Genomic DNA, 27,626 nt, shown 5'->3' with positions numbered 1-27,626 from the left:
GGTTCAATGCAGTAAAAACTTTTTTAAAGCTCCTTCCATGCTTCTATTCGTTGTCTCCATAATAAACAGGAAGTGTAGGAGTCTGTTTTCATTACCAACCCCCGACTTTGAACACTGTGTTGTATTTTTTTAATCTACTGTCTCACTGAAAAGCATCATCACCCAAGACCACAGGCTGCCTCTGCACTACTGGTCCCTTTGATGTCTACCTATCAAGGGCCAAGGGAGAGAGACTGCATTGTAGCTGAGCAAGCTGAGAACCTAGGGAGGGCCTGAGCCAGACATCCCAGCTTTGCAGGTCCCAGCACTGCTGGGAGGAGACAGGACCCCCTGCTATTCTGCAGTTGTTTTTGCTCCTTGTTTTTTTCCTTTAGTGAAATCATCCATTCTGATCAAAATGCGCATATGTCTCTCATTGTCCCTAGTGCCTCATCTGGGTTCATTCCCAGTTATTCTTTCTCTCACAGTTTGCTTTTGGGTATGATCTGCACTGCAGTAACAAAATCTTACAAAACAATGTCACAGTATTTTGCCATAAAGCTGGGCCAGATTCAAGTCTCAGTGTCCTTACTGTGGTGTGAATCTGGAATACTCCTGCCAAAAGAAGTGTGGATGTGTAAGGGGAGGTGATGTGCATTTTTCTGGTTAATGCTGCACACATTTTGACAAGTTGGTTATTGTGAGCCTGATCCTCCCTTGGCATGGACTATGTGCATTGAATTCAGCGGAGCCAGATCACTTGTATCGGCTGAAAACCTGCCCCTTGGCCTGCTTTTAGTTTTTATTTTGCCTGTTGACATGAGAGAAGATATAGCACATAGGATACGAGGTCAGCTGAACTGCATGTTGCCCTGTGTCCAGTTTACCATTTCTCCACTGAGCCATCAGAGTCCTGAGTAAATATTGTGCTGGGGATTGTTCTGTCTGAAGATTGAAGCCTTCTCTTCATCCATGGACAAGCAGGGGTGGCCTTAGCTTCACCTTACTGCAACTTGCTCCCAGGTTGAGAGAAGCTCTTCTTGGGCTGATGGGAGTTCAGGCTCCGTGCCTCATTCCCTCTGAGCAAGCTGCGCCCAGGCACACCAGGAGTAGGATGTTGTTCATCACCTTATTTCAGGGAAACACTGAGAAATATGCTCAGTGCTCCCCTGACTCTTGGGAGTGGTTGACTGGGGTTGGGTTTGATCCATGCAGCAAAGATGCAAGTTTCCATTTTCAAGCACTGGTCACATCTCCATATCTCTTTCTTGACATGCTATGCTATCCACAACCTTTCTCCCCATATTCAGATCAATAAATTGCTGTCCTCTCACTTATGCTGGAGCAACCCCCACTGGGAATAGCAGCAGGTAGAAATCAGCCTCCTCCTTTGTTGTTGTTGCTGATGATAATGCACTGGTCTGTAGACTCTCCAGCCAATATCAGGGGCTCTGTTATGCCAGGTGTATGTGGGGAGCAGCCCATCCCCCAAAGACGCAGTCTAAATCTAGACTGAAATCTAGAAAAGAGAGGAGGTGTCTTGTCTCAGTTCTACAGGTCAGGAATTGAAGGACACAGAGGCTAAGTGACTTGCTCAAGGTCACATGAGAAGTCTGTGGCAGAGCCAGGAAATGAACCCTAGTCTTCTGAGTTCTTAACCAGTCTCTCAACTGCAAAGCATCATCTCCTTTTTGTAGACAGTCAGGCAAACACTGCGCTGATGCACACCCAGCACAATTTCAGTGAGTTTGCTGTTGCTGCTCCAAGCTTAAACCACTATCAAATACAGAGCAGTCTCTGCTGTCTGTTCAGTTTGTACCTGCAGACTGTCTTGGACTCTTCCTGTCTTTACAGTTACGACTCACTTCCCTGTTGGATGCCTCTGCTTGCTACAGAATCAGCGTTCCATGCATTCACAACCATCTGTCACAGCAGATGCAGCCCCTCCAACACTCCTTGCTTGGGGAAGCATTAGACATCCGTTACAAGGTGGGGGAGTAAAATTAAGAGGCTTTACATATATATCTTATAGGTGCATGGCCCTTTAATAGCAAGACGTTGCTTTGTCCTTATGACTTCATACTCTTTGGACAGTATTGACTCTGGACTATACTCTCTGCTGCCTAACTTATACCCAGAGCAAACTGACTCAGAGTAAGTTTGTGCTGCAGTTAGCCATCTAAAAGCAGGGATATGTGAACTGATTCTGATGGAGTATCCAGGGAGAACCTTTGCCCCAAACTCATACTGCAGCCGTCCTTCCCACAAAGACTCTGGTGTTTCGGATTCAGCCAGGAACAAGGGATGAAGTTGACCTCTTGTAGCTGAAGTGGGAATTCAAGGACATGCACATCTTCCATTCGTGGCACTCATTGTTTGTTGGGTAGTTTCCTCTGCACTCCATTCACAGAGAAGAAGCACCTATTATACCTCCTAGCTGTAGGTCATCTTTAGTGCCAACTGTAACTGCTTCCCTGACCCCTTGCACCTCCGGTTCCAATCCACAGTCCCAGCCAAGATGGTAGCCATCTAGTAGACTTTTGCATGGAGTTGCTTTTATCCAGGTAGTGGACGTAGTGACACCATTCAAGGTTACCTGACCCTTATAGTATTTGAGGAGTGAATGGAAATAAGGAATCATGGAAAGCTTATGAGTGAAATAGAATTTTGTACAGTCCATTCTTTATTTTAGTGTGCCATCAATCAGGCATTTTACTTTCCTTTAAAATAAATCCAGTGGGAAGAAAATAGTAGCATTAGTATTGCACCAGAATCAGAAAGCTGGCCACGACTGGGATGTCTAAAGGTAGGCTCATAAATCCATACCTGGGTTCCTAAGTAATAGCTTGATTGTTTTCAAAAGCACTGGACAGCTGCAAACCAGTCATGTAAGGCAGGCTGTTAGACAGAGTGTCTAAATGTCAATTTAGGAATCTAACTTAAGTGTCTAACATTTGAAAATGTTAGCCAAATATTCCCAGAGTTACTGTCACAGGATCATATAAGGTATGTTGTAATATAAGATATACATGTGTAAGCCCAATCAGCAGTCATTACATACACAATCTTAATTTGATCAAAGACAACTTTACTCTTAACTGTTTGTTTCCCTGCCATGTGTACATTAAATTCCTCCATCGTTACATTGTCCGTAGCATTTTCTTTTAGTAAAGCATTTAAACACATCCGTGGCTTTGGGCCTGTAAGTAATCCCATCACAGTCCTTACAGTTAAGTGTGTACTTAAATGTTTTGCTGGACTGGGAGTTAAACCAGTTTGTAAATATTAATTAACCAAGAGTCCAGTCAGCCTAGTACACGGCTCAGGACAGAAGCCAGGAAGGGAGTAAGGGACTTCACCTCTTTGTGCAGCATATATTGGAGTCAGAATGACAACCCAGATTCTCAAGGGAGTGAAAGGACTATGCGCTTCCTGTTGCCCTGGGGAATGCTTCAAAGAGGGCAGGGAAAGGAGGAGAGTAGGCAGTACAGTGGTTCAACTGTCCTTTGTCATTGGCTTTGCAATGGTTGCATGCTGCCCACAAAAGGATGCTCACCATTTGTATGCATTTCCACTTATGCCCATCTTCTCTCTTGTGGTTCCTTGACACAGCCCCTCTGGCTGTAGCTCAAACATGAGAGATTAAATAGCCCTCCTGTTTGCAATCATTATGTAATTTTCTTAATACTATATTCAAGTGTGTGTGTGCAAGCAAGTGAGCGAGCAAGCAAGCTTTTTTTTTGCTGCACTACTATTTGTGACATTTGCTGGTTCTCCCTCTTGAAGAAACGGTCTCTGAGCTGGTGAGGACAAAAGAGCTACTAAGCATGGAAGATTTGCTGTTTGTGTAGAGCTACCCGCCTTTAAAGCAGGAGTTGGGGACTGACACTGACTGCCGTGGTAATTTCTGGGGAAAGGAAAGGTGATCCTCTGATGAGAGTGATGATTCATCTCCTTCAGTGTTGTGGCACCTGCTGTTGATCCCAGGGCAGGGATGAAGGTAATCTGTGCTCTTTGTCCTTCAGATTTTCCTGACACAGGGAACCTGTCTATTGTGAGTGCCACCTCAGCCTGGGGTTCTCCTTAGCTGGTTTGATTAGGAGGAGAAGATCAGACCCTTGGTTCATCTAGTTCAGCATCCTGCCTCCAGCAGCAGCTGGTACCATTCATACTCCCTTATGTCCTTTTTCTTGTTCTTAGGTGAGTGCCTTTGCTATGAAGGTTACATGAAGGACCCTGTGCACAAACATCTCTGTATCCGGAACGAGTGGGGCACAAACCAGGGGTAAGTCCCATCATCACGAACAGCAAGAATCTCCTGACTGCGCAACCAATCCCAGCTATGGTGTCCTTATGGAAAAGTTGTCTTGGGGGGGAAATGAACAGCAGTGAACCTCAGCTGCTTGAGCCAAAGGGCCCGGAAACTGCAGACTGAGGCTCCTTAATGGAGTCTGGTTACTGGAGGAGAACAAAGAGGACAACTTGGCCAGAGTTTTCTGAGGTTACTTTATTTTGGGTCAATGATTGCCAGCTTTATAAGGCTATTTACAGACTAACTTCCATGGGAAGGTGGGCTTTATAGACAGTAGATCTTTTTGGATACATGTGGTGGGCTAAGGGAGTGCACTTTTCATTGAAAAATGAACTAAAATTACACTGGAGAAGAGTACTCTGGAGCAAGCTGGGTTTAAATTTTGCTGCAAGGGCCTTTTGGTTTCTGGTGACCAGCAGAGTAGAAATACTGCAAAAGTGTAAATGTGTGGTGGGGGAAAGCAGCTCTTTATTGAATTAAATGTGGAAATGAATGATCCATTCAGTATAGAATTCGGTCTGCTCTTCATGCTTATGTTATGCTCAACGGGCGAGATCCTGAGCCAGTGCCAGTTTATACCAGCTGAAGATCTTATGTGATGTGTTTTATGGTACCCGTTAATTTTCAGCATGCCACAAAGCTTTAGGCTGCATTGTAGAAGTTGTTAGCTAGCTCAAGAACAGCTGGCAGCCAGGAAGAAATGGGAGACACTTTGAGAGACTGGCACATTGGCTAGATATTTGTGTGAAAATGATCAGCAGTGAATAAGACTGATTATTTAAATTATCATTGTTAGGTTTCAGAGCAAACAGCCACTGGGTTAATAGGGGCAGCCGACACCTTAGCACTCTCATCCATCATCCAGGATCCTACGGTTTTGTGCTTGCTTTGTTTTGGAATGTTACATTTGCAATCCCACGTGCTAGAAAAATACAAGTTTTAAATGAAAGCTAAGGATTCAGGACTGCAGTTTTAAATTGAAGGGTGGACACTGGGCATAATCTATGGCTGTGGACTCAGGAGGTGTATAGATTGCTGTGTACCATCAAGTGGACCAAAATAAACCTTAAATAACAGGCAATAGCAGCAATGATGCTCTAAGTTTAGGGGCAAGGACCAGTGGCTGGGTTTGTTGTTCTGACTGGACTTTATGCTTTTGTCTAACCATAATAATCAAAATGTCTTTCATCAGTGTGCTTGATACTTAAGCCTCCTAACATCCTAGAGAGAGAGGGAAGGGAGGATTGCTTTGGCCTCACTAGTGCAGATGTGAACCTAATACCCTCTGCTGAATACAAACAGCACTGTTTTCCTGCCTAAGGTTCTCCTCCGCTAGCTGTGAGCCAAAGCCTGTGTGCCCAGCACCTCCAGCTCCTCCCATCAGTACTGAGTCTGTAGCTTAATTTGAATTCTGAATGAATTTTGTCCTGGCTCTAAAGGCTCGTTTGTGTGGATACATTGCCCTCTAGTGTTAACACAAAGCCTAGAGAGAAGATCAGGATACTGCCCAGTATCGTGGCTCTCTTAATCCAAGTGGTAGCCATGCGCGTAGTGGGGGCTGACAGCTCTGAGATCCACCCCTACTGCTGCTGTAGGGTTCCAGGAAGCTGTGAAGTCGTTACAGCTTCACCTGCATAGTACCTGTGTGACTCAGTTTTTCTTTCTGTGACTATTCAAGGTAATGCAGGGATACAGTAGCTATCTTAGAAACTGCTCCCTGATCTCCGGAGCTCTGTATTGTGCCACAACGGCAAGGCCATCCTCTCCTGTCTAGCTCAGCTTTCAGTGACGCACAGTAATTTTATTTGCAAATGATACCAGGTCTTTCAGATACCAGGCAGAAATAATATAAAGAGGCCTGGAGAGACTCGAACCATGGTCTAGAAAATAACAAAATGAGATGCAGCCAAGTAAAATGCAAACTAATGAGTCTGAGGAAAAATAACTTGCAATGCAAATACTCACAGAGAAGGAGTGCTTTGCAGAGCAGCAGTGCCGAGAGCAAGGCTGGGCTGATTACCTACATCCCGTTACATCAGAGCTAAGAGAGTCCTATTTTCAGATACGCTGATGCGGGCATCTTGCAGCCAGCAATGGATGCTGCTCCGGGCAGGTCCAAATTAAGAGCAGAATTTTCAGTGTATTGAGCGCTGCCTAAGCATGTTGAAAATTGGTTGAATTAGACTCTTGATTCATGTGGGAAAAGATGAGACAGATGCTGTTTGCAGTGCATCTTTTAAGTACTGATAAGCTAAACTGAAAGTTGCCATGGTTTTCAGACCCAAATTTCCTTGTTTCAATAAGAAGTCCCCATTTTCTGAATGCACTCATTTCTGTTTTTGGAAGCAGCCTCAGTTTTTGGTCCAACAATGTCTGATTTGGGAATGAGGGAATTACCTTTGGGTAGGAAGGCACCAGGTCCTCAACTAGTGGATAATTGCCACAGCTCCCTCAAAATCCAGCAGCTGACACTCTAGTTTGTATGCCTCAGTTCTATTCTTTCAGTCGTTCCTGGATGAATAAATGTATAAGGCACGCTCCTTTTCTCCCTCAGAAGAAGATGGCCACCGTTATACAGGGCCCACCAAAAAATAAAAGGTGTGAGCCATCCTCACAGGTTTTGATATAATGTGGCAGTGCAGAAAGGGAGTCCAGGTCCCCAGACAGGCCCCAGCTAGTAAAAACTCGCACATGTTTTTAGCTAACCTTCACTTATTGCTGTACTGCTAGATGGCAGATAAATCCTCTCAGAGGAGAGGAATGATTCTGGTGCCAGCATTCATACCTGGATTACTTCTCTCTCTGCTCAGTGTTGCTCCTGCATACCTCGTGAGACCTGTTTGTCAGGTAATACAATCTGGAAATACTCCCTGCCAGAAAAGCCCTCACTTTGCTACCCTAGGATGGCACTTGGCATGTGTTTTGTTGCTCAAATGCTCAGACACTAGCATTTTTAGTGCAGTTAGCATGTCCTAAATGTGACGTGCAACCAGGTCCTAATTCTGTCACTCATCCCCTCTCCCATACTCTGTGCGTGTGTGTGTGTGTGTGTGTGTGTGTCCGTCCTTGCCTTGGGAGTCTTCCCAGGTTTCATCACGTCTGTCACTATCACCTTTCTGCTGTTGTTTTTCAATTACTCCTTGTGCCCATTCATTGTTCATATCTGTTCACATCTTTTTGATGTAAAAGGATTGCAGATGTATTGTGTTTCAGTATATTTGCATAAATGTGGGGCCAAAACCCTCAAATATGCTTTCCAATTTTAAAGTTATGCCAAAAAGCTTTGATGTAAGGAGGTAATATCTTGTTCTTGCGTAGGCATCAGAAATGTCATGGGAACCAAGGTGAAGGTCCTCACAAGCTTAGTTGCCCATAGCATGATTGAGGCACACCTGTTTCTATAGTGAACCGTATACAAGGCAATGTATTGAAAGCCAGACATCCAGCTTGAATGGACCATCTGGAGCTATGGGCATGTGGTTCTTATGGGTGCTATGAGCAACCTTCAGCAAAAGTTTCAAATGGGTCTGAAATTTGTGTTTCTGAAGCCATAGCTGATCACCTGAAATGTTCTACTACTCTGTTCTAGTGGTGTAGGTTGTTGCAGAGTTGGTTTAAGGACATAGGCGAACAAGGTTTTTTGGGTAAATCTGATATTATTTATTAGACCAACTCAAATAGTTGGAAAGAATTATTTTTTGCAAGCCTTCGGACACATACACCCTTCATCAGGCTGAGGAAGCATCTGCAGTTGGTCTGTGCCCTTCCTAGATGGAATGAATAGAAAAGAAGCCAGAGGCTGGGATGTATGCAAGAAAGTCGGTGACAATGTAAATTGGAGTCAATGTAAATAGGAGATTGAGCGGGAGGAAGGGAGGTGGAAGGGAGGGGGTTGGGGAATGAATATAACTGGCAAATAGTGGAGAGGTACCTGGGGAGTCAGGTCTTAGGCAGGTTATAATGTGTCATAAATCCAAGGTCTATATTTAGTCCATAATTTTTTGTATCCAGTAGGTTGATGAAGTGAAGCTCATAGGCTCATTTGTGAAAGGTGTCTTGTAAATTCCCTTTGAAGATTAGAACTGAGAGATTGTAGAGAGAGTGGTTTTCTTGTGAGAAATGTGGGTAATTGGGTATTTTTGTCTTTGATAGATTTCCAGTGTGCGTTCATTCTGGTGCGCAGTTGTTGTTTGGTCTCTCCTATGTATTTTTCATCAGGGCATTTACTGCATTGAATGAGATGTATTACATGTCTGGAGCTGTAAGATCCAGGAAAGCTGATGGCTCTGTTGTGGGGTGTAGTAATTGTGGGAGTGGTGGAGATATTGTTGTCAGGTTTTACATTTCTTGTCATGGCATGGTCTAGATCCATTTGGTGTGTTTTGGGCTGTAGGAAGTTTGCTTCTGGTGATGAGGTTAGCGAGGTTCGGTGCTCATTAAAAGCCAGGATGGGTGGTTTTGGGAAGCTCTCTTTAAGAATTGGGTCTTTTTCTAGTACTACTACTCTGTTCTGGCATGGAAGCCATATACTGTTTGGTAAATAAAGTAATAAAAGCATCTAGGCCCTACTTTCCATATAGCTCCATTTCAAAGGTCTTGAGACTAGTAGTAGCTCTTACAATCATCTGGGTCAGTGGTGCCCAACCTTCCAACCCCATGGGCTTGGATGAGTGGCATGGGATCATTTGACAGGCTGGATCCTGTGCAGGATCAGCAAGTGGGGTGCTGCTGCACCAGATATCATTGTGCGCTGGCCTGATCCCATGTGCTCAGATCCAGCTGTACGCTGGCCCCATCCCATGTACCCAGATCTGGCTGTGCAGCAGCCCAGTGTGCTTAGGGCAGGGCCATGTTATCTAGGGGTGCACTGATAGAGATTTTTTTGGGCTGATACTGTTGGCTGATTTTTAACAAGCCATATTGGCTGATTCCAATCCAATTGTCATTATGCGGCCCGGCAGCATGCAGAGCAGCATCCAGCTGGTAAGTTTGTTGTCGGGGAAGGAAAGGGCATGGACAGGGCAGACCAAGGTCCCTGTGGTGAGAGAGGGAGTGGGGCTGGTGCTGGGGCAGGCGCTGCACAGCTGGGGCAGGATGGGGTATGGGGCAGAGCTTCAGCTCATCCAGGGATGGGGGGGGGGCTTCTGCTGCTGCACACACCCCGGGACGACATGGGGGGCATGTGCCACCTGGATCCATGCATGGGGTGAGAGTGGACTGCTGCTGTGGACTGGGGTTGGGGGCAGCCAATTTTGGGGTAAATTTTGGGGTGGCTGCAGCCCCCATGGCCACTCGCCCAGCTCCACCACTGCTCACCCTGAGCACAGCCCCAACCCAACCTCAGCAGCGGGAAAAGCCTGGTGCCACACCTGGCCCCAGCCCACAGTGGCAGCCTGCCCTCACCCCACACATGGATCTGGGAGGTACATGCTCCCTATGCCTCCCAGTGTGCTTGCAGTGGCAGGAGCCACCCCACCACCCCCATCCCCTGGACAAGCCGCAGTTCTGTCCTGTGCCCTGCCCCAGCTGTGCAGAGCCTGCCCCAGCACCAGCCCCACTCCCTCTCACTGCAGGGGCCTTGGTCTGCACCCCCCTTGCCCCTTCACCCACAACAGATTTACCAACCGGATGCTGCTCTCCATGTTGTTGGGTTGCGCTCCTGGCTGCTTGCATGTTGCGCTGCATTTGCGTGCGTGCACACGGCATTTATTGGTGACATTATCAGCCAAAAAAAGCCAATTGCCGATAATGTTAATTTTCCTTTTTTTGGTGCACCCCTAATGTCATCCAGTCGGCAGAGCTTCTCACAGGTTCAGAAATTTGGAAGCAATTAATGCTGCCACCACTCCCCTGTTGCCAAATTTCTAGACCTGTGGGGAGCCCTGCAGGCCAGATGATACAGTTCCACAGGCTGGAGGTTGTGCACCACTGACCTAGTCCAACTTCCTGGTAGAAGGCTGTAAAAACCTTGCCCTGAATTCCTGTGTCAAGCCCACATGCTGTGTTTGTGCTACAATGGCTCTTTTTGGAAAGGTACCCAGCTTGATGTGAAGACTGTTCCTCCTTGGTGCAGTTAGTCATGCATTATCTTAATTCCCACTCTAGGAAGGCCCAAGGTGATAAAGGGCAATGCAGAAAGATGAACCATTTGAAACAGCTTTTGGTGATGATCTTTGGATGAATCTAGACTTGGGCATTAAGGTTTCATTTGTAAGGAGAGTTTAAAGGGTTAGTGAATATGTCTGTAGATAGCTACTATATCCAACAGATCAGTAAATTGCTTTTGAGTTATGACATATGTGCTGCTCATGTGTGCCGTATGCTTGCAAAACTATTAGTCACTTATTAACCCGTTATAGACTTTTTAGAAATGGAAGCCAAAAGAAAGCGGAGTTTGTGCTGGCATAGCTAGAGCAACCAGAACATTGGTTTTAATGCAGGCACTCCAGGGTTGTGTGAGCCCCGTCTCATAGTGTAGTCTATCTGTACTGTGGTTTTCGCCAAGGTTGCTCTGCAGGTACCAGCATTCCCAGTGTGGACACAACTTGGCAGGATGGGCAATGACTTCCAAAGGCAGCTTGCTGAGAAGCCAGGACTCTAGAAATGTTGCATTCCCTTTTGTTCTTTCTGCTGAAAACACTTGCCTTCATTTTCTTTCCTTCATCCATGGTAGGCTTCTCCCCCTCCCTTCGCCTCCTCTCCCCTTGCCAAATCCTTTGCAGCCTTTCTCTGCTTACTGGGTATCTTCCCTGTAGTGACTCCTTCCCCCACCCAGAAGTCCACCTCTCTCATCCTATAAATTAGTGCCCTTTTGGGTCTTCTGCTTTTCTGCTCCCCTTTTGTGGATGCTTCCCATCCTTCCTGCTTTGGCGCGAAAGGTCCCCAACTGTAGTGGTTCTGTCCTTTCTCTTCCTCTGACTATCAGAGTCTGGATTTCTCTCCTATTCCAGATTTCATCTTATTCCTCCTCTAGCAGGGCTGGTCCCTCCTCACATGGATCCCTCCTTCCCAATTCTATTTTGCCTTCTCCCTCCCCAAGTGGTATCTTTTTACGCAGGGGTCTGTTGCCATCTTTCTGGGATGCTTGTTACCAAGCCTGTTGGTCACAGCTGGGAGCCCATGAGAGACAGGAAACAACTGCAGGCTGGAGAAAAACAGGCTCCCAGCTCCCCTCATGGGAGGAGACCTGAGGAGCCAGGCCCTCTCTGCTCATGTTGAGAAAATTGCTGCCTTAAGAAAATTGAAGATTATTAGGGGGGATGGCAGTGCTTCTTGAAATGACCAGTCCTGGCCTATGCTCTTTTGTCAGGCAGGAATCCCAGCCCGCTCATCTCTGCTCTCCAGTAAGATATGAGGACTTCAGTCTTGGGGTGCTCCAAGGAGGCTGCTAACAAAGGGGTCTATAGTTGCTCATTGCAGTGGTGGCTTTTGTGCTGCAGATGCTCATCCCAGGAGACCTGGACCAGAACCACCAAACTCCTCCCACGTGGGCCATTTGATGGTGATGACTGTCCAGCATATCAGAGCAGGGTTGAGGTTGAGTTCACTGGGGCGGCGTACTGGTGAAGAGATGCTTCATCTCTTATTTAGCATGCTAAAAGAAATTGATCTTCTCTTGCTCTGTTCTATCTTAGTGATCCTCTTTTATCCATGCTTGGAGCCCTTTATAAGTCCACCAGAAATTTTTGGCTACTCACAGAGCCTCTGGACAGGATTTGCTAGACATGCTGTCTGTTCTGCTTTGCGGAGGCTCCCTTCCCCCTTCTACCCAGATTGCATTCTCCATGCTCAGACCTTGTCAATGTTGTTCTGCCCACAAATGTGATTATTCCGTATTAGCTCTTCTTTCTCTTACTCTGTGGCTTGTTGCTTGTTCAAGAGAAGCACATTTACCTTCATATGCCCTCCATGTGCCTAGGATTTTCCTTCCCCCCCCCCCCACACACACACATATTCACATTGATGCTGTTTAGTCTCTGTGAGGTTCTCTAATGCCAAGCTGGGTGAGATCCATGTGAAAGTGTTTTGGAGCTTGCAGGGAACTAAGCTTCTCAGAACCAAAATAAATGCAGAATCGCATTATTCAAATGGGATAGAGTCAGAAGTGAAGCAAAGCACAGATTAGGTTTGAAGAGCAAGTATTTACCTGAATTATTGCAGGCTGGGTTTCAGAAGGCCTGGCTCTTACTGACTTGTTACAGGCATCAAGGAAGGTGAATCTAACTAAGGCAAGGTTTGAAGGAGCCAGAAACTGGCTCATGCGGGCTCACACTTCTCTGGTTTCAAAGTTTGGCCTGATACCTGTGTTGTATAGCTCAGTTACCTCTGTCCTCAGATGCAGGATCCAGAGCCAGGTACCCTTGGATTGACAAGATAGCCCCATTTGTCTCATGTGACAAGGTGTTTGGCTTCAGTGTCATTCTTTATTTTTGGCTGCTGAGGGAGGGTGAGTAAGGGCCTTGAAGCCCCTCATGACACTCATCCAGCAGCAGAGAGCAGTGTTGTTAGACCCCCATGGTGTCTGTCACAGAGGGTCTTGAAATGGGAAAAGGGGAGAAGGAGGTGATTAAACAAAGAGACAGAATATTACCAATGGAAGAAACAAGGCACATGCGCTAGGAGAGTCATTCTTCCTGTGAAAATTCATTGGCGCTTCCCTTGTCTGGAGGTGCAAGTGCCAATATCAATTAAATAACTTTGCCCTTGGCCCAGACTGATGAGATTCAAGTCTCTAAGATAGATGTGGATGAAGCTGGGGGAGTTAACATCAGTCTTGCAATTGCCTGTCTCCAGCAATAGCCAGCAATGGATACTTCTGAGGCAGGCAAAAATATCCAATCCATCTGACCAATTATCCAATATTGTAAGCAAAGGAAAACTTTTTTCCTGACTGTTGCAGCAGTTGTCTTCTAACCAAAAGCTGATTGCCCTTTGGCTAGGTACGCATGCAGCGCCCATAACCATTATGACCGGCCATAACATTTTTCCAGCTCTTCTTAAAATGAAGCCGGTGTGCTTGCTTCTCCCTTCTGTTGAGAACAGCTGTGAACTCCCAGGCTGGTTAAGGCAGCTCCCTTTTAAGTTCTAAATTTAAACAGACATCATTTGAAGCATAGATTTTTGCTCTCATTTCATGGGACAGCTTGAAGAACAAGGACTGGTTGCTCTGCATCATTATTATTAGTTATTGATATTTCCATGGCACCTTGAAGTGCCTACCAAGCTTAAGGCTCATGGCCTGGGCAGATACAGAGGCTGCAGCACTGCCTTCAACCACGTCCCACGCAGACACTTCTGCCTGTACAAATGAAACCTGGAACTGAGATGGTGAAGCTGTATACAAGGGGCACCCGTGGCTGCCACTCTGAGCATGCCAGAGACTGAACATTTGAGACTGGCATCACCACCACATTAATCTGTTTGTTTCATGCAGCCAGGAGTTTATGGAAAGGATACACTAGAGAGCAGTTCTCCCTGGGAGTGGTGGGGGTGTAATGTAGACCTGCTCATGGTCAGAGACAGTCCTGGCCTAGCGGAGCTTCTTAAGTAGAGCAGGCAGACAGAGTGGAAAGACAAACAGAAGACAAAGAGAGGAAGTGACTTGTCTGAGCTCATCCAGGCCCAAAGTATGACTTGTCTCTGGCATCCTCAGACAGTCTCCTGTGCACCCAGCCATGCCCTTCATTTATACACAGGCAGTGACAAGGGTGGGACTTCCGGCTGAAGAGCAAAGCCGCAGGCTGTGAAATGCAGCTGCTCAGTGCTTGCAAGAATCTCCCTAGCAACTCTACTGCAGGCCCCCTTTTACAATTGTTCTGCAAAAGTGAAGCTGAATGTATTTTAAAGGGCAAGGGGCAGGCTGCTATTTTTCAGATAAGTTAGCAAAACTTTACTCCTCTTGTCTAATTACACTGCAGTTAGATTTTCCATGGAAGCCCCATCCTTGGCAGGATGCCCTCTTTGAAGTCATTAGTCTTCACAGCGGGAAGAGAAGATCATCAAAGACTTCGTTTCCCAGCAACCCCTGCTGTGCCGTTACGCGCCGGAGGATTGCAGAAGAGAGCACATTAAGTCTGATGTTCTCTTTTTCCGGCCCTGAGCAGAGATTTCTTTGAACTGGGGCCTGGGGAGAGGAATGCCGCCTCTATCTCAAAACTCTTCTCTGATTTTTTCATTTTAATGCCAATTTAGCAATTAAACCCAATGTAGAGCAGTTGCAGAATGTGATCAGAGGAGCATGGGTAAGTGGAGATGTGGCGGTTATGATGTGTGGAAGATGAAGGAATTCACTAGGGATGCCCCAGAGGTGGCATGATGTTTTGGATGCATGACCCTGCTTTGATGCGTGCATTGAGGTTGAGCAGTACAAATGTGGCAGAGTCCTCAAGATGTTCATCTGCTCTTGCAGGTGCAATACTGTAATTATTCAAGGTGGCAGCTTCCCATTCACTTATCCAAGAACAATGATTTTCTGGCAAGTACTCGTCCTTAGCATTTCAGTCCCTGGCACATTGCTCCAAACTCTTGAGATCTCCAGTACTTCCACCCAATGTGAGCTTTTATAAAGAAATAAAAGCCCATAGCATAGGGAGTGGAAGGTTCTCCATGCCAGGCTATCCAGGGACTTGTTTCTGGGATGCTGGGGGCCTACCAAGACTCCACACCAGGTTGGTAGAAGTCTGTTGCTATCAAACCCCCTTTCTTCCACTACACTTGGAAGCAGCAGTTACTGACCTCGTGACTGCTATAGCTACCAGGAGCAGAACCAAATGATCACTCTAGCCTAGTATACATAGAGCAAGCAAGTTTCAGTTCACTTCCTTTGTATTTTTCTTGTACTTCCTAGCCTGGAGAATGGACACCTTAAGACTGTGTTCTTAACTCTTCTGTTTTTTTGTTTCCTTTTAACCTCTCTTCGGCTGGAATAGCTCCCATGCATAAGAAGAAAGAAATGCTGGACACAGGAGATGAAAATATGGATAAGGGGAGAAAAAGGGCAGTAAGGAAAATCCCATTGGTGCAGAAACCTCAAAGCCAGTTCAGAACCACCTGCTTGGCCAGGAGAGAATCCTACTAAGAGGCTTTGCTGCTTGTACTTTGTGCCTGTTAAAGATTTGACGTGGCATGCTGGAACTGACACATCAAAGAGACTTGCTGAATGGACTGTTTTATCAGTAATGATTTCCTCTGGAATCTGATGGCTGTTACTGCAATTACTGTATATGAATACACTTCTACTTGATGTGTTGTGCCAACAGCTCAACATAAAAAAGTAAGAAGAGTGATCCCCATTTAATGCAGTAAATCTGCACCATCTTTAGGCCAGTATGAGCAGGGATTGCAGGTAGTTTCATTGGTTTAGGGTGGTTTTTTTTCCATTCTGCTTCCATTTCTTGCTAATTTTGCACTTGGAGACATTTCCTTCAATGGCAGCACTTGTGCTTTGTCAGGCTAGGAGATCTAGACTTTATCCTTACACTTCCCAATGCCTAGATGAACATGACAGACTATGCTTAGCAGAGACATAAAGCAGCTGGGTACTTGAGGCAGCTGCAATGCATGGGGGGCAGGAGCAACTTCTGGCTGCTACTGTACCACTAGCACACCTGTGTGGTCATAGTAGCGGCTGCTATTTTTCCTCCCGTCCAAGTCGGTGCACTGCCTGAGCTACGCTACTGATGCTTAGTGCTTCCACATCTTACTTCATGGTGTTAAGGTGAGATACCCTTCATGCATTCCATCGTATCTTTCATAGCATCCGACGAAGTAGGCCACTGCCTGCAAAAGCCCATACCTCCCTGAACCAATTTGTCTCTTACATGCCACCTTGCCCTACCTTCTGCGTATCTTTCAGTGTGTGGCTTTAAATCATTCATGTGCATTTGAAAATCCTGCTACTCATCACGAATGTCCCAATAAGGCAGTGCGAGTGGTTTTTTCTTTCAGCCATCCATCTTGAGTTTCTCCCCCAAACTTTTGGAAATTTTGGGGTCATTTCACGTTTCTTTGAACTTGTCAGATTTTGTTTCAGAAATGGAGAGCAGTCGAGTGATATTTAATTCAGGCTCCTCTTCCTGTGGCTAGGGCCTTCACTATTTATAGGGGTTCTTGAAAGCTTGTCTGCTCTAAGTAGCTCAATACCTGTGCTGCGTTTCACATTTAATGAGAATTTTTACAATTTTGTGATCATTTCTGAAGTCTGGCTGCCGCTTTGCACAGCAGTTCCTATAATGGGGCTTCGAATGATTTTTATAATTTATCTCCATCTCATCCAAATTCTTCTTGTGAACATGAAACAAATTGCCACCCGAGCACCTCTAGAATTTTTTCCAACCCAAGCATAGCTCCATTTTTAAGGGTCAAAGTAGCTGAGTGATGAAGGTGTTATGCAGTGAATCCAGAGGTATGCATTTTGCACTTGTGCCAAAGACAGAACTCAGTTTACCCAACTGAAAATGGGTATCCAGTCACTGAGGCTCTGAAAACTGCTAGATGCGATAATAGCTACATCACTCTCTGCTGTGCTGGTGACTGCAGACGTTGCACAGTTTTCATTGTGCAGGTCTGATGAGCTGCTTAGACTCAGGGTTCTGGACCATGCTTTGGTTTGATGGCAGTAAGATGGCAATCCATCCATGTGGGATTACATCAACCAAGTTCTCAGATCCTCTGTTAAGTGCCAAACACAGAAGCTTCTGTTTAATACTTTTTTAAAACGCTGCATAAGTTTTTATTATCCATGCTGAAGACCGCTTTAAGTAATCATTCCTTGGTGTAGCAGGACTGAGGCCCCAGAAGTGACCATGATGACCCCTGATGGCCAAGCACCTCCAGACCCACTCTTACACTTTGGGGTACCCTCCTGTTTCACCTTTCCTGCCATGCCTTGAAGCAACTAATAATACTTAGGGAAGCTGTCCCAGGGCCCCGAAATGAGCCTTAGTCCTTCTGCTATTGATTGTCTTGTGTGCCCGGCTGGCATCCATCTTGTTCCTCCAGCTCTGAGGTGTAGCCCCCTGGCTCTATCCATTCCTTACAGCACAAGCTGCCTTAAGGGAATAATCATGGTCTCTGTTCTCTCCTGTAGCCATGCCCATGCCTTACAGATGTTATTCTGACAACATTCCTGTAGGGGCCTTTGCTGTCTTGGCTTTAGCCACTTTTATTCTGGCTACAGGGCTCCATCTCTGTCCCACTTGTTCTTGCTTGACTTTCTCAGCCTCAGCCCTTTCTGTATCTCAGGCTCCTGGTCCCAGTTTCTGTGTCCCTGGGGTTTCTGGGCCTAGGCAAGGGTGTTCCCAGGTTAACTTAATCCCCCTGGCATCCTTGGCCCAAGGCAGGGCTGCTTATAGCCTAACCCAGCATCCTAGTGCCGCTGGCCTAGGCAAGGCTGCTCATGCTTCATCAGCCCCTGGCCCCTTTAGCGGGGCTCAGTCTCTCCCTCCCTCCACCCCTCTCCCACCATAAAGTCTCTGACTTTGCAGGACTACTGTCCCCAGCCTCCAGATGGTTTGGGTTTTGGTCCTATGCAGCCCACTAAGTCCTAGACCAGGGCTGGGCAAAAAGGCAGATCCAGCTGGCCTCCATTTCCCAGCAGTCTCTGCCCACATCACTGTGGCCAGTTTCCATGGAAACCCCAGCAGCAGTGGTGCCATGACAGCAGGGGCCAGGGTTTCCATGGAGACTGGCCCCAGCAGCACTGGCAGGGTGGGGAGCTTCTCTGGGGCCAGAGCTGAGATCTTGCAGTGGTGACAATATGGTCCAGAGCTGGGGCAGATGATGTGCTGCCTGCATGTCCCTGCTTGGGGTGTGTGGGCAGTGAATCACAGCTCTGCCGCAGCTCTGGACCATGCTGTCAATGCTGCAAGATCCCAGCCCCAGAGCAGTTCCCGCCCAGCTGCCCACCCTGCCAGCGCTGCTGGGGCCGGTCTTCATGGAAACCCTGGCCCCATGTTGTCATAGCTGCACCACACCTGGGATCTCCATGGAAACTGGCTGCAGTGATGTGGGCAGGAGCTGCTGGGGAATGGAGTCTGCTGTGGACCAGACATTGCCCACCCCTATCCTAGACCCTGGAAGGGCTCTATACCAGGTGGCCCTTGGGCATCCCTATGGCCTCCTATTTGTCCTTTTTTGGGCACACTGGTCCTGTGACATCAACTTAAATGCATTGCAAATACAAATGATCATTCAGTCCAAAAGTCTCTCCCACTCTGGATCTATGCCTTCCTGCAAGCGCTAATTCTCTTTGAGTTCTTACCTCCCAGCTCTTATGGGTGGCTAGGGTGCTTGCCCGGCTGCCTCCTGCAGCCCCTATCTCCCAGGAGATCCATTCCCTGCAGTATGCAGAGTCAGACTGCCCTCCTTGCTCCAAACACTGGGCTTATATGCCTCTCAGCACCACCCCTTCTGGTCACATGTCTTCTCAGCCACCTTCAGGTGTTTCCCCTTTTCTGAATGGCCCACCCCCTGAGCAGCCCTGCACAGCTTGCTTAGCCTGTTGCACTTTCCCCTTAAAGTTACAGGGTTACAAATGGATTGAGTCTGGGATCATGATTTTGTTCTCTGTTTGTACAGCACAATGGGTTGCGTCATTCAGATTCCTAGTACAATACAAGTGTTGAGCTCTACATTCATAGCTACTGAGGATCACAATTTGGGAACAGATTTGCTTAGAGGTATTAAGATGCCCCCAAAATCTCTCTGCAAAGCCTCATTTAGGATCTTTCTCTTTATTCTGCCACTACCTTTTTTTTGGGTCCTTGTGGCTTAGCTCTCCATGAAAGTGGGCTCAGTTACTACAGTTTAATTTCCACTTGCCATGGGGTAAGAGCAGTGATGCAGATGGGTATGGTGGACTGTTTGAAATGCTGTAAAGCCCACTCCTTTTTTATGCCTCACAAAATTGTTTATAGGGTATTTAAACATCTAATTACAAAAATGTTGAAGATTGAGAGTTTCTGTACTTAGTAGAGTTTGTCTTATCCCTTATCTTATGTCCAAAACTTAAAATACTCTTGGGTTGACATGTAGAGATGGCATTCTGCATTGTTTCATTAGCATGATGCCTGCACGTAAATCCTGATTCAAATTCTCTGGATTTATTTATTGCTAACTAGCTTGATTTTATTATGGTGATTGTGAGGCTAACTCACTGTTTTCAGTTAACTCAGTGACATCTAATTTTACCATGCAGTGCAGTTTGGTAATATGTTGGGATCCATATCAAAGTAATGTTACACCTTTAATGTATCCCAATCCCTTAAACACTGTCTTATTTTAAAAAAAGAATACCGCTTTAATAGTATTCAGTGTAAATTGCACACCCATTTAATCATCTCAAGTTGCAAACTGCTCTTTAACTTATTAAAACTATTTTGAACCAATCCATTCTATGCTATTTATGTCCCCTTGCAGTTGATGTTTATACCTGTATATGTGTGTTTAATGAGCTGCATTTCAGATTCTTTAGTGCTTGTTAATGCTTTCATTTAGAAAGCAGTCTTCTCTAGATCTGCAAATATTAACTTCTTCTTGCTAGTGAGATCAACTTCTTACAAATAAAGTAGTAATAACCCAGGAGTTTGCAACATCAGAGTCACTGGATAGGATCTGCAGAGCTGGAGGGCTTTACTTATGTCTTTGTCCATGTTGGCATCAGGGCCGGAGAACAAGGAGCTATGCTAAGGCCAGACAGGTTCTCCCTGCCCTCCTGGCTCCAGTCCATAGTTGGGAACTATGCCCATGCTGTTGCAGCTTCTCCCAGCCCCTTGCTCCTCAGTTGTGGCATGGGTGCAGCTTCAAGCCAGTGAGGAACTGTACCGGGCTTAGGTGTTTTTAAACTATGTCTGTACTGCCACTTCTCTCTTCCTGCCCTCTTCCTTTGGCTGCAGCTTGGGCATAGCTTCCAGCCAGTGCAAAGCTGTGCTTGTGCTGCCGTCAAAGCAGGGAGGAGAAGCAGGCAGAAATGGCAGCAGTGTGGAAGCAATTTGAAGATGCCTGGTCCTGGTGATTTCTGTCTCTCTCTCTGCCTCTTGGCTGAGAAGGTGTCTGTCCTCAGATGCCAGGGTGAGCCGAGACATCTGACCTCTCTTCTAATCCATAGGTTTGAGAGAGGTCAACTTGTCTTTTGCTTCTGAAGGCTGTAACAAAGGACAAAAAGGTCAGGAAAACCCACAGTAGCTGGACAGATTGCAGACTTCATCCTGTGGCCAGAGCAGATGTCTGCATCCAAGATTGTTCCATGGCATCCTTTCAGAGACATGGCAACTTCCCGGGCTCAGAGGGTAGAAACACTGATTTCCTTAAGGCACCATTTGGTAATCTCGTGTCTTCTTATACCAGTAATAGCTGGCTTTCTCCTCATTGGCTGACAGTTGTTGGCTGCTGGATACTACAGTGAGCTTCAGCCCATGAAATCTTTTGAGATGCATGCATACATACATACATACTTTGGTTAGTCTATAAGGTGCAAATCTACCCTGGCTTCTGCTGGGAACTCCTAACTTAGTATAAGACAAGCCCCCTGCTTTAGTTTGTGGTTTGTGACATCCATTGGCAGCTTGTTGGTTGTGACATCTACTAGCACTTGTGACATTTGCTGTTGCCAGGCGGCATGGGAGAAGAGATATGACAAGGGAAAATTACCTGTTGTCGGGGTTCTCTCTTCTCCTGTCCTTTATCTTTCCTGCCTCTCCTCAGGATGTGTCACTTTGAGGCCTTTCCTCTCATCTTGTTTTCTCTTACTTTGCTCTGGAAGTCTCTAATTGGAAAGGAGATGAGTAAATTGGCACTTATAGCCTAGACTCTAAGTGAGAGATCATTTGCTTTTTGCTGTGATTTCTGTGTCTGGGTAGGATGGGAAGAAAGGTATACCACAAAGAGGTAGAGAAGAGTGATTTTTTTCCCCAGGAGAGTTAAGCCAGGGGTAAACATGGCAGGTGGGCAGAGTGGGCTGTGGTATTTGGCTAAGACTGACTAATGCTGCAGATATCAGCAGCTGGGCCCAGTGAGGCAGGCAAGGGGGCTTTGGCATAAGAGCTGAATGCAGCAGATGGGCTCAGCATGTGGTGCCTATGTCTGGCACTGAGGTGTAACGGACAGCATCTGCGCCAGCACTAGGCAAGGCTGGCAGGCACAGCCCATGGCATTGGTACTAAGGCTAGATGAACTAGGCCTTTATTATTGGGGCAGAACAGGTATCTCCAAGTTTGCACAGCAATTTACCCGGTTTTCAGTGGCCTCCTGCATTGTGCTTCACAGGAGGCATGCTAGGTGCAGGGTAGATTGCAGCGAAATGTGATACAGGAGGGGATGCAGGAGATGCTCTTTCATTCCTGAGCAGGAAGCATCTGGTTCTTGAAAGAATTCAGTCTTCTGGGCCAGGCTGCCCCATTCACTGGGGGAAGTGTCCCTTGGCTCTTACCCTTTGTTAGCCCAGTCTCCCTTCCTCTGAGGATCTGTGTGGGCCGACCTTATTTAGCATGTTTTCACTAGTGCCTCCTATGTCAGGCTCTGAGGAAGATGAAATAGCAGGACAAGTTTTGAAGCCTGGTCATGACTGGGAGACTACCAGCACCCAGATTAAAGATTTCCAGGTGTCCCTGAGGTTGGAGAAAGGCCAAGGACTTCTGCAATGCTACCTGAGCTTAGGGGCCATTTTAGCACATGAAAATATAGTTTACCATCAGCAGACTTTTTTAGAATTTATCTCCAAAGCCCCTCTTTGTAACTAGCCAGTCCTTTCTGTGGGCTCCCTCATCTCCCCAGGCATTTGCAAAGTTCCTAGTTTTCAGTTTCAATAACCTAATGGGCATCAGTGAAATATATATGTAGGTAGGCTCCTCCTCCTGTTCCATCCCTCCCCCTCCTTCTCTTGCCTTTCCCTTTTTTCTTTCCTACTTGACTTCCTTTTTTCCTTTTGCATTCCCTTACTCTCTCATTCCCTCTGATCCAAGCAGACACAGACACACACAACATCACAACTAAGATCTGCCAGCTTACAAACAGCAGAGGAGCCAGAGACACGGGCATCTGGATGAAGTTACACGGACAGTACTTCCCCTGCCTAAGTCCTTTTCTTTCCTTTCCATTTTTTAAAATATCTGCTTCTCTCCACTCCCCGCTGCGTCTCTCAGCTTTAGGAGACTGAAGTATAGCCAGATAAAAGCTTCTCTGTCTTTCAGATCCTTTTACCAAACTACTCATCTACCCCCTCTTCCCTCTCCCCAGTTCTCCTTTCAGATTTGCAGGCATCCCAGAGAGCAAGTATCTGCATTAGCATTTTTGATAAAGAGCTGGCTGGGAAGGGTAGCAAGGGGATAGAACAGAGAATGGGGGTGGGGAGAAGGAGCAAAGCAAAAAGCCAAGCTGCAGACAGTGTAAATGCCCAAACGGAAAGATCGAAGAAAGGCAGAGGCCTGAGTAGGGCAGTAAAGCGATCTGATAGAGCTGTAAGCACTGCTGGAACAGCTGGGCCATTAGGACACTGTTGAGCTTATTGAGCCCAACCTCACTTGAAGCTGGGGCTGCCAAATGGTTTTTTTCTGTTCTTTCCCACTCTGAGCTCCCATGCATCCATTATTGTCCGAATTTCAGGCCTGGCTTTTTATACTCCCTTGGCTTGGGGCATGATTTCTGGGACAGAGTGAACTTTACCACCTTGTGGTGGCCTATTGGTACAAAAGGCATATTGAGCCCATTCCAAAATCTGCTTCCTTCCTTTTTTGTGTCCTTCTGACATCCTATTTAACAGAATTCACAGGCTCATTGGAATTTGACATGGCTGTTCTGTGAGCACTTCTGCTGTGCCCTCAAACTTTCGAGCTCTGGGCTGTCAACCATGGCCGCCCTTGTGGAGTCCTATGGTTTGTATTTGAGTTGCGTGACAAAGAAGGCTGGGGGGTGGGCTCTGGCCTGCGGTTCTTGTAGGGAACACCTTGGGGGCTTGGTGTGGGCAGGCTTTCCTGTAAATAGTTCTGTAAGCAGGACACCTTTATGTCCTTTTCACCCGCAGGGGCAGATGGCAGTCCAGGCCTGGCAGGAGGGGTCAGAGACCGCTCTCTGATTAGTTCCCTGTGAAATAATGGGTGCCTATAAATGAGCCAGGAGGCTGCTCTGATGTGCTGTAATTACAGTGTGTTGGAGTAGACTCAATAATTGATCAATAATTGAAAGTAGATCTGGGGAACTATCAGCCTGACCTCTATCCTGGGGAAGATCTTGGAAAAAATTATCAAAGAGACCATTCTTGGCAAACTGGCTGATGGCAACATCCTGAGGGATAGCTAGCATGGGTTTGTTGCTGGTAGGTCTTGCCTGACCAATCTCATTTCCTTCTATGACCAGGTGATCTATCACCTGGACAAGGAGAAGAGATTGATGTCATATATCTTGATTTTGAAAAAGCCTTCGATCTGGTATCCCATGATCATCTCATGGAAAAATTGGCCAACCGTGGCCTCGGCTGCATCAGTCCACTGGCTGGGGAATTGGCTCTGTGGTCGTACCTAGAGAGTGGCAATCGACAGAAGTCAATCGTTGTGGTGCGCTGAGACCCATGGGGTCCCCCAAGGTTCTGTCCTTGGACCTATACTCTTTAATATCTTTATTAATGATGTGGACATTGGTATCAGAAGCAGACTGGCCAAGTTCGCCGATGACACCAAACTTTGGGGTAAAGTGTCCATGCCTGAGGATAGGTTGGTGATCCAGGCTGACCTAGACAGACTCAGAAAATGGGCAGACCAAAACCTGATGGTGTTCAACACCAAAAAAATGCAAGTTACTCCACCTTGGGGGGAAAAAAACCACAGCATGCTTATAGGTTCAGCAGCGATATGCTTGCTAGCACCACGGCTGAAAGGGGCTTGGGGGTCATGATTGACCACAATATGAATATGAGCCATCAATGCGATGTTGCACCTGGTAAAGAGAGCAAAACTCTGGCTTGCATCCATAGATACTTCTCAAGCAAATCCCAGGATGCCATACTCCTACTGTACTCGGCCTTGGTGAGGCCGCAGCTGGAGTACTGCATTCAGTTCTGGGCTCCACAATTTAAAAAGGATGTGGAGAAACTTGAGAGAGTCCAGAGGAGAGCCATGCACATGATCAGCGGGCAGGAGAACAGGCCCTATGATGAGAGGCTTAGAGATATGGGACTCTTCAGCCTGAAAAAGCGCAGACTCAGGGGGGACTTGGTGGCTGCCTACAAGTATATAAGGGGTGCACATCAGGATCTGGGGGAACGCCTGTTCACCAGAGTGACCCAAGGGATGGCAAAGTGAAATGGTTACAAATTCCTCCAAGACTGTTTCAGGCTGGACATAAGGAAGAACTTCTTTACTGTACAAGCCCCAAAGGCCTGGAACAGACTGCCACCAGAGGTGGTGCAAACACCTACTTTGGACTCCTTTAAGAGACATTTGGATGTTTATCTTGCTGGGATCCTTTGACCCCAGCTGACTTCCTGCCCCTGGGGCAGGGGACTGGACTCGATGATCTCCAAGGTCCCTTCCAGCCCTGATGTCTATGAAATCTATGAAATCAAGTCTGCTGGAGCATGGTAATTATCATGCTCCCGCCAGCCTCCGTGTCTCGTGTATCAGTGTGCCCATGCTTCAAAATGACAGTGGGGGCACTTGAACTAAAGCTTGCCAGATGAGTTTAGTTCAGGTGCCCCTGCCACCATTTTGAAATGCAGGGACACTGATACATGAGAAGCTGCAGCGCTTTAACTAGAGTGGCTCTTGGAGCCTCTCTAATTAAAGCGCCCCCCCAAGGACATGTAAAAGTGCCCAATTTACATCTTGGGTCAGCGTTATCCCCAGGTTAAGGTTATAGTTTTGTAACTGTTTTGTTGTAACTGTGGCTAAGTGGCCTGAGAAGAAAGAGGGAGGCACTGGGGGGACAAAAGATCCTAGGGCAGATCAGAGTAAAGTCTGAGTGTGGAAATGCAGTGCGTTAGAGCAAACTCGATTAATCGAGTCTGCTGGAGCATGGAAATTACCATGATCCAGCAGCCTCCTGTGTCATGTGCATCAGCATCACGTGCTGAAAAATGGTGATGGGTGCATGAAGTGAGCTTTAGTTCAGAGTGCCCCACTGCCCTTTTTCAGTGCAGGGGACCCTGATACATGTGATGATCTGGTGCTTTTAATTAGCTTCCCACGGACCTTCCACAGCAGATGTAAAAATGGCCGTTGTTGTGAGGTACTAAGAAAATGCATTTTAGCATGTCTGTCTTAATATGCATTAACTAAAGAGCAGGCCTGACAGTATGCAAATACAGAGGCTGCTTTGACACGCTGCAATTACAGTGTGTCAGAGCAGACTTGATTAATCGAGTCTGGTGGAGCTTGGCAAGAACTGTCCTCCAGCAGCCTCCCGCGTCTCGTGTAATAGTGTCCCCACACTTGAACACGGCAGTGGGGGTACTTGAGCTAAAGCTCATCGAACAAATTTTAGTTCAGAGGCCTCTGATGCCATTTTTAAGCACAGGAATGCTGATACACAAGATGCTGCAGTGCTTTAAGTGCTCCAAGAGCTGCTGTAATTAAAGCACTGCTTCCCCCCACCCCCAGAGCACATGTAAAAGTGCCCACAGCTTTTAAATGATGCTTAATGAGCATTAGTCTATTTTAATGTGCATTAACTAAAAGGTACAGGTTTTTTAGTGACACTTTAATGGCTAATGCTCTTTAAAGCATGTGTGTGTGTAGCAGGATTCCATTTTGGGGGATTGGGTTGAGTCCCAGGCTTGAGGGCCTGCCGTTTGATTGGTGGAGCCTGCCCACCAATCTGGGGGCAGCACAAGGGAAGCAGTGCCCCACCCTTTTCCAAAGGGAGGGGGAAGGAGCAGCTGAATTGGAACTGCGCCAGCCAGGTCTGGAGAACTGGGGGTGGCGGGGGTGGAGCCCCTGAAGAGTATAAAAGGGGAGCATGCTCAGCATGCTGGAGAGAGATGATGAGGGACAGCAAGGAGAAAGGAGCTCTGGAGATGGCCGTCCTCAGGACCCTGCTTGAGCTTCAGCAGTGCGCAAATCAGTGCATGGGGATCAGGCTCTAGGAGCTGCTCAGAGCAGCTTCAGCCTGCAAACCCAGCAAGTGGCTGGGCAGTCGGTGTGCAGATCAGCACACAGAGAACTGGCCCTGGGAGCAGCTTGAGGCTGCTGGGGCCCCGCATGGTGCACAGATTGGCACACAGAAAGCTGGCCCTGGGAGCAGCTTGCAGCTGCTCAGGCCTCACCTGGTGTGCTGGTCAGTGCACAGAGAACTGCCTTGGAAGCAGCTCGCAGCTGCTCACATTAGCCCCGGCCCTAGGCCGAGTGACCGGAGCGCTGCAGTGCGGCTCCGCCTTTAACTAAAAATTTTTTTTTTTTTTTTTTTTCCTGTTTTTTTGCACCGGGCCTGGAAGCACTGCAATACCAGGTCAATGCATGGAGTGGATGGAGCACGCTCCGGTTCCACCACCCAATACCAAAAAGAAACTGCTCCATATAGACCTCCTAGGGAGGACATATCAGAGACAATTACCCTGGGGAGCTCGCCTACATGGTTACTCTGGTAACCAACCAGAGCATCTCTATGACTGGCCCTTTAACTAAAAATGCCCTGGTGCGCAGAGCAGGGCCCGGGAAAGGGGAAAACCCTTAGTGTGAGACTGGGGAGTCGGAGCCTGCAAGGGCTTGGCTCCCAGAGAGACAGAGAGAGCCCTAGGTGCCCAGCGCGGGGTGCCGGGCCATCGAGGAGAGCCGAAGGGACCGCTGGGGAGATGCTCTCATGGGATAGGCCATCAGGGGATGAGCCTTTACTTCTTCAGAGAGGAAACGTGAGTTACTGGGGAAGCAGGCCCCGCAGGGCAGGCTGACATGGGTGAGGGCCTGGCACTTCCAGCCTCCATTGCGGGAGGGGCGTGTCCATGTCCCAGGGCCCTAAAGGGGCGGGGCTTCAGGGAAACCCCTCCCGGAGGTGCTGAGAGCACTCCCTACTCTGAGGTTGTTGTGTTAAGGGCTATACAGCTAGGGGCATTCTTTAAGGGGGTTTATATGGTTTATATGTTTTAGTATCTCAATAAGTATATTGGTATTGTTATCTGTGAAGGTTTAAAGAAATATTATTGTTCATTTACTTGGGTTATGTAGGTTAATATCCCTATGTGTTAATTGTGTTGTATAGGTTGTAAGTTATTTGGTTCAGATTTGGTATTATATGTGAATTGTGGAATATTATATATAGTATTATATGTTAAGCCTTGTAAATATTCTCTTTTATCTTAAGTTCTTGTGTTTATTCTTGTAATAAATTGTACATAGTTAAGTACTTGGTTTCGGCC

The 27,626-nt window shown here is 47.0% G+C and overlaps 1 protein-coding gene across 2 annotated transcripts in view; it reads left to right on the top strand.

Moving 5' to 3' along the window:
- Positions 1-27,626, top strand: part of ASTN1 (astrotactin 1) — a 207,519-nt gene that overhangs the window by 117,586 nt on the left and 62,307 nt on the right. For both annotated transcript variants that reach the window (XR_002100181.1, XM_019530886.1), the window contains exon 8: positions 4,180-4,264. Coding sequence is in view for 1 of the 2 variants with exons in the window: in XM_019530886.1 (XP_019386431.1) it covers positions 4,180-4,264 (85 nt within the window). In the remaining variant the exon portion in view is untranslated. The remainder of the gene's footprint in view (positions 1-4,179; positions 4,265-27,626) is intronic.

Source organism: Crocodylus porosus, unplaced genomic scaffold, assembly GCF_001723895.1.
Source record: "Crocodylus porosus isolate Cpor-Errol unplaced genomic scaffold, CroPor_comp1, whole genome shotgun sequence".
NCBI lineage: Eukaryota > Metazoa > Chordata > Crocodylia > Crocodylidae > Crocodylus > Crocodylus porosus.
Note: the sequence above shows the minus strand (reverse complement) of the source record. Positions and strands in the feature narration are given on the sequence as shown.